The sequence below is a fragment of the Plectropomus leopardus genome, chromosome 8 (assembly GCF_026936395.1).
Source record: "Plectropomus leopardus strain MGB_pleo_1.0 chromosome 8, ASM2693639v1, whole genome shotgun sequence".
NCBI lineage: Eukaryota > Metazoa > Chordata > Actinopteri > Perciformes > Serranidae > Plectropomus > Plectropomus leopardus.
The window spans coordinates 20,174,851-20,182,613 of NC_142183.1; the positions used below are offsets into that span (position 1 = coordinate 20,174,851).

Below are 7,763 nucleotides of genomic sequence, written 5' to 3' on the forward strand. Positions count from 1 at the left end.
CTCAGAGAGTTCATCCTAACTGAGTACAATACGACCACTGCAACATACTGTGGTAATATTAGACTGTTGGGCGCTCCATATTAAGACAATGAGCTGAGGGTATAGTATCAAATACAAGAAGCCCAAAAATGTCATATAATCCACACTGTTTGTGTTGTAATTAAGAATCAGACACCATGGATGAGGAGAAAAAGACATCTTCGCTTGCTGATGTGCGTGAGCGCACGAGACCGTTTCAGCACCATGGACAGATACTTTCACATTGGACGGGGCGGATAATCTTACAGTCATATTTATCCATGTTTTAGTCTCCTGCTCAGTGTTCTTAGACTGTACTAAAATGAGTTTACGACAATTTCACAACAGTAGACACCGACTTCAACTTGGATGTACACCTTCTCCACCCCAAGGCTGACTCAGAAAAAAGAGCTCATCTTCAATCGCACTGACAAGTGACAATCATTGACACATACTGATGTTTTACAACATATATGTGAAAGCAAAGAATCACTGGTTTAACAAATATATCAGAGACAGCTTCACTCATATAGCTACGAGTTACTGATAAATGTGTTCTTGTAATTATTATTTTTTTCCATGAGGACCAGGCTTTCTTCTGGCAAAGATCAGGTTGATGTAACTCATTGAAATAGCAAATTAGTCACACATAACACAATTCCAAAACAACAACAAACTGAATCACACGGTAAAATAAACTACTCCTCGAATCACGTTTAAGGTGTACCTTTCTGACCAAGGACTTGAAAAGATCCAGCAATTCTGTAGACAACAACAAAAACTTAAAAAATTAAAATTAAACGAAGAAAAAATAAATGCCTCCCAGACAGACACCAAGTAAGGAGTCCTTGTGTTTTAAGTGCAACGGTCAAAAATGTGTTGTCAACTTTTTATTTAATTTATAGAGCAAACAACGATCAACAATGGATGTTTTCCACATTATGCAAATTGTTTCTTTCAGGGACTGCAGCTTTAATTTTGTTGACAAAAACATGTACTGCAGCAAGGTCAGACCAAATAAACACGACAAACATGGACTGTTGCTAGTGAAGTACTTTAAACGGTTCCTACCTCTACAGACGGATCTAAATCTTCAAACGGGTCAACAAAGTCTGATGGACTTTTCCTCAGAGTCTGGTCAGCAGGCAGTGTGTTGTCATTGTAAGATGACACGAACTTAAAGTCACTGGTTCTTGAACCTGTTGTCAGGTACGCGTCATAATTGTAAGTGCTGCGTAAAGTTCCTGTGCCGTCAACATCTGCGTAATTAGGAGGGAGATAAGCGCTGGGGATGGCAACTGCTCCATCAAACAACAGTCTGGGCTTTCTCCTGCGACAAAACCTCACACCCAGGATGATGATAATGAAGGTCAGGAAAAACGTCGACACTGACACCAGCGCGATGATCAGATAAGAGGTCAGTTTGGAGTTCTTCTCATCATAAGAAATATCCTTCAGTTCTGGCACCTCAGCCAAGTTATCAGAAATAAGTAAATACATGGAACAGGTGGCAGACAGAGAGGGCTGTCCGTTATCTTTCACTGACACAATAAGGTTCTGTTTCATGCTGTCAGACTCGGAAATGTCCCGCTGTGTCCTGATCTCTCCGCTGTGGACACCAATAGTGAAAAGTCCAGGATCAGTGGATTTCACTATATGATAGGACAGCCAAGCGTTCTGTCCGGAGTCCGCGTCCACCGCTATCACTTTGGACACCAGAGAGCCTCCGTGTGCTGCTTTGGGGACCAGCTCGGTCATGAACGAGTTGCCCTCCGGGGCGGGGTACAGTATCTGAGGGGAGTTGTCATTTACATCCGATATGAACACACTCACGGTCACGTTACTGCTGAGCGGAGGAGAACCGTTGTCTCTGGCCATCACGTGCACTTTAAAACTCCTGAACTGTTCATAATCAAACGACCTCACAGCGTGGATCACCCCCGTGTCTCCGTTCACAGACACATAGGAGGACACCGGGGCACCGTTCACCTCACCGGCTAACAGAGAATAAATCACTGTACCGTTTTGTCTCCAGTCGGGGTCTCGAGCACTAACGGAACATAAAGTGGAGCCAGGTTTGTTATTTTCACTCACATATGCGCTGTACGACTGTTCCTCAAACACAGGTGGGTTGTCGTTGATGTCTGCTACAGATAACTGAACAGTTTTAGAGGAGGACAGAGGTGGAGAGCCCTCGTCAGTGGCAGTGATTGTAATGTTGTAATCAGACACTACTTCACGGTCCAGTTGTCCTGTGCTCACCAGAGAATAATAGTTTTTAATAGAAGGAACCAACTTAAAAGGGACGTTTTGCTGAATGGAGCAGCGGACCTGTCTGTTATTCTCAGAGTCTCTATCCTGCACGTTGATGATGCCCACCTCTGTACCAGGTGACACATTCTCAGGTATGGGGTTAGTCAGTGATTTCAGATATATTACTGGAGCATTATCATTCATATCAGTAACATCTATTATGACTTTAGCATACGAGGTTAGTCCTAAACCATCTTTGGCTTCCACTCTCATTTCAAAAGAACTACTTTCTTCAAAATCAATCAGACCAGATACTTTGATTTCTCCAGTTTTAGCATCAATAACAAACACATTTACATCGTCGTCAGACACATGGCTTAAATCATATGTCACATCTCCATTCACTCCTTCATCTGCGTCAGTAGCACTAACAGTGATCACTTTGGTATCTGGAGGAGAGTTTTCAGGCAGACTGGCTTTATAAACGGCCTGACTAAACACTGGGGCGTTATCATTAGCATCCAGCACAGTGACGTGTATGACTACAGTACCTGATCTCTGAGGAGAGCCACCATCTAAAGCTGTAAGAAGCAAATGAATCTCTTTTTGCTTTTCTCGGTCAAGCGTATTCTCTAATACGAGTTCAACCTTGTTGCTGTCAACAGCGAGAATAAAGTTGCCGTTTTTTTGTAGGCTGTACCTTTGAACAGCATTTTGACCTATATCTGCGTCATGGGCCTCCTCGATAGAGAAGCGGTTACCCTTGTCGGCTGACTCGCTTATTTCCATTTCAATCAATTGCTTTTTGAATTTCGGTGAGTTATCATTGACATCTTGAACATGAAGAGTAACACGTTGAAGCTCCAGAGGATTTTCTAACACCAGATCTATTTTCACAACACAAGAGGGTTTCTTGCCACAAAGGCTTTCTCTGTCCATTCTCTCCGATGTGATCAAATCTCCAGTATTCAGATTAATATCACAGTACCGTTTACGAGTCCCCTCAAAATCAACACGCGCCTTTCGGGAAGATAAGGTCCTCAGATCAAGACCGAGGTCTTTGGCTATATTTCCAATAACAGACTCGCGTTTCATCTCCTCTGGAACAGAATAACTCAGGTCTCCATAAACCAGGCGCAGCGTTACAAAGAAGAGAGAAAAGCAGACGATACGATGAAGCGCTGAAAATCCTTTGTCTCCCATCCTGACAAAAAAAAAACGCGACACCGGCGTCTAAAACACTAAAGTCCAGTCCGATATAACAAATATATCAAAAAAGAGCCAGTAATCTAACAATACAGACCGCCGTCCAAAAAAAGACACACGAGGATTTAACCGATTCTCTGTGAGAAATACAACTGATATCCACTCCGCACTGGTGGGTGGAGTGCTGTGTGTTCATTTTCTATAAGCCAACAGCGACGCCATGAGTCGCTCTTTATCTTCACATTATTGTGGAGGGAAATATCCTTCACAGTCTGAAATCACCTTAAGGGAATATCTATTCTCGTCAGTTTGACCTATCTGTAGACAAACGCTATAACGCGACGGATAATATGCAGAGAAAAGAGACAAACTATTATGTAATAGTTGTTTAATTAGTCACTCACTGCCATGGTCCCGAGCAAATATAGACATTCTCCATACTGAATATAAGACCTGACTTTTATTCATGTCACGATACAACCATAACACAAGACGTGCGTGTGTGACAGAATTTACTTTAAACATACACACTACAGCCTGTTCTCATATGGATTGAAACTCTTCCAGAGTCGAGATTTGGGTGTTGTTTACCAGTAAAACTGAGCTTAGTGTCATTTGATTGTAGGTCCTCACATTTTAAATAGTGTATATTTTTAGCATTAACTTGGTCATTGGTGATTTATACCGCTGTTGGGCTTAACATAAATCCATACTACAACGCCTTTGAAAAACAAGGCTAACGCATCTTTGACCATGACACTGCAACATGCACTGACACAGTAAAGGAACACGGATCCAAGATTATAATCTGAGGCAGTCAAAGAAAACTAGGACAGTCGAAACTATACAAACATACAAGAATTCATTTTTCATTACATTACCAATTAAAATAAAGATGATAATGTTTTTTTTTCTCTGACGATTACAGCATGGAAGGAATTTCTAGTTTTAAAATATATGTGTATTGTAGTCATTACTATCATTATTAACAACAGTAGCCGTAATAATTCAAATCATGTTATCATTCTTTGAACCTAAAACAATTCAACAGGGTGGCTACCTAAAGATCTTAAGTTGTGACTGTGAGAGTATTTCAGCAAAACAGACATATATCTTGAGATTTGGAAAGGCCAGCGTCACCAAGAGACCAGGATGTTTTATGTTAAAATTAAGCTTCTGTCCAAGGACAGTGTTCTTAGACTCATTTAACTAAAGTGAAATGAACCCCTTAAATTAAGTTAATGAACATAACAATTTGACAATTAAAAACTATGTAAATCATAGAGAGGCAGCAAATGATGGACTTCTGAAGAACAAAAAGAAAAAGAATATATAACCAAATGATGACGGGATATTCAACATTGCTGTTAAAAGTACGAACAAAAATCACCTTCACTTACAAAAGTTCCCTAACTTCACTTCAAATTCTACATATCACTTATGAATTCAGACAAAAAAATCCCGCAGCTGAAGACAAACTTCACTTCTCAACAAGCAAGCCAGAATATATGAACCGTGAAAAGCAATCTAATTGGAAATAGTCCTACCTCTACAGACGGATCTAAATCTTCAAACGGGTCAGCAAAGTCTGATGGACTTTTCCTCAGAGTCTGGTCAGCAGGCAGTGTGTTGTCATTGTAAGAGGACACAAACTTAAAGTCACTGGTTCTTGAACCTGTTGTCAGGTACGCGTCATAATTGTAAGCGCTGCGTAAAGTTCCTGTGCCGTCAACATCTGCGTAATTAGGAGGGAGATAAGCGCTGGGGATGGCAACTGCTCCATCAAACAACAGTCTGGGCTTTCTCCTGCGACAAAACCTCACACCCAGGATGATAATAATGAAGGTCAGGAAAAACGTCGACACTGACACCAGCGCGATGATCAGATAAGAGGTCAGTTTGGAGTTCTTCTCATCATAAGAAATATCCTTCAGTTCTGGCACCTCAGCCAAGTTATCAGAAATAAGTAAATACATGGAACAGGTGGCAGACAGAGAGGGCTGTCCGTTATCTTTCACTGACACAATAAGGTTCTGTTTCATGCTGTCAGACTCGGAAATGTCCCGCTGTGTCCTGATCTCTCCGCTGTGGACACCAATAGCGAAAAGTCCAGGATCAGTGGATTTCACTATATGATAGGACAGCCAGGCGTTCTGTCCGGAGTCCGCGTCCACCGCTATCACTTTGGACACCAGAGAGCCTCCGTGTGCAGCTTTGGGGACCAGCTCGGTCATGAACGAGTTGCCCTCCGGGGCGGGGTACAGTATCTGAGGAGAGTTGTCGTTCACATCCGATATGAACACACTCACGGTCACGTTGCTGCTGAGCGGAGGAGAACCGTTGTCTCTGGCCATCACGTGCACTTTAAAACTCCTGAACTGTTCATAATCAAACGACCTCACAGCGTGGATCACCCCCGTGTCTCCGTTCACAGACACATAGGAGGACACCGGGGCACCGTTCACCTCACCGGCTAACAGAGAATAAATCACTGTACCGTTTTGTCTCCAGTCGGGGTCTCGAGCACTAACGGAACATAAAGTGGAGCCAGGTTTGTTATTTTCACTCACATATGCGCTGTACGACTGTTCCTCAAACACAGGTGGGTTGTCGTTGATGTCTGCTACAGATAACTGAACAGTTTTAGAGGAGGACAGAGGTGGAGAGCCCTCGTCAGTGGCAGTGATTGTAATGTTGTAATCAGACACTACTTCACGGTCCAGTTGTCCTGTGGTCACCAGAGAATAATAGTTTTTAATAGAAGGAACCAACTTAAAAGGGACGTTTTGCTGAATGGAGCAGCGGACCTGTCTGTTATTCTCAGAGTCTCTATCCTGCACGTTAATGATGCCCACCTCTGTACCAGGTGACACGTTCTCAGGTATGGGATTAGTCAGTGATTTTAGATATATCACCGGAGCATTATCGTTTAGATCAGTCACATCTATAATAACTTTGGCGTAAGAGGTCAACCCTAAACCATCTTTGGCTTTTACTCTCATTTCAAAAGAGCTGCTTTCCTCAAAGTCAATCACTCCAGTTACTCTAATTTCTCCAGTCTTATGTTGAATTGAAAATATATTTACATCGTCATCAGAGACGTGACCAAAATCATATGTTACATCTCCATTCACTCCTTCATCTGCGTCAGAAGCACTAACAGTGATCACTTTGGTATCTGGAGGAGAGTTTTCGGGCAGACTGGCTTTATAAACGGCCTGGCTAAACACTGGGGCGTTATCATTAGCATCCAGCACAGTGACGTGTATGACTACAGTACCTGATCTCTGAGGAGAGCCACCATCTAAAGCTGTGAGAAGCAAGTTAATCTCCTTTCGCTTTTCTCGATCAAGTTTATTCTCCAGTACGAGTTCAACCTTGTTGCTGTCAACAGCGAGAATAAAGTTGTCGTTTTTTTGTAAGCTGTACCTTTGAACAGCATTTTGACCTATATCTGCGTCATGGGCCTCCTCGATAGAGAAGCGGTTACCCTTTTCAGCTGACTCGCGTATTTCCATTTCAATCAAATTTTCATTGAATTGGGGAGAGTTGTCGTTTACATCTTGAATATGAAGAGTTACACGATGAAGCTCCAGCGGATTTTCTAATACCAGATCTACTTTCACAACACACGAGGGTTTCTTGCCACAAAGGCTTTCTCTGTCCATTCTCTCCGATGTGACCAAATCTCCAGTATTCAGATTAATATCACAGTATCGCTTACGAGTCCCCTCAAAATCAACACGGGCCTTTCGGGAAGACAATGTCCTCAGATCAAGACCGAGGTCTTTGGCTATATTTCCAATGACAGAATCGTGTTTCATTTCTTCTTGTATAGAATAACTCAGGTCTCCATTAACGATGTGCAGCGTTACAATGACGGAGGCAAAGCAAAAGATCGCACGAAGCGGTGAAAATCCTTTGTCTCCCATTCTGGCACAAAAAGGCGTCCTCGGGTCCTACAACTTAGATTTTCCAATGCGAAATGATAAAATCTGTCCAAAACATCAACCAATCCAAAACCTTACCGCAATGTTCACCATACAGCACATTCAGAAATGTAACCGTTTCTTTGAAAAATCTGCAGCTGCTATCCATATAGTAGTAGTGGGTGGAGTGGCGAGAGCCTGTTATCTGTCAGCCAACAGCGACACTATGAGTCACTTTTAAGTTGTACACAAGTTTTAAATGAAATATTCTGCTTAAGGTCTCACGCCACATTATTATAATATGAACTCATATTAAAATGATCTGTGAGTATGAGGGAAACCTTTAATTTTCTGAAA

General features: G+C 42.2%; 1 protein-coding gene across 1 annotated transcript; it reads right to left on the reverse strand.

Moving 5' to 3' along the window:
- Window positions 1–979: 979 nt before the first annotated feature.
- On the reverse strand, window positions 980–7,561 carry LOC121940040 (uncharacterized). Its single transcript, XM_088081440.1, has 2 exons — window positions 5,025–7,561; window positions 980–3,504 (listed from the first exon to the last, which is right to left on the reverse strand). The coding sequence occupies exons 1-2, from the start codon at window positions 7,407–7,409 to the stop codon at window positions 1,075–1,077; spliced, it is 4,815 nt and encodes a 1,604-aa protein (XP_087937566.1). The 5' UTR covers window positions 7,410–7,561; the 3' UTR covers window positions 980–1,074.
- Window positions 7,562–7,763: the final 202 nt, after the last annotated feature.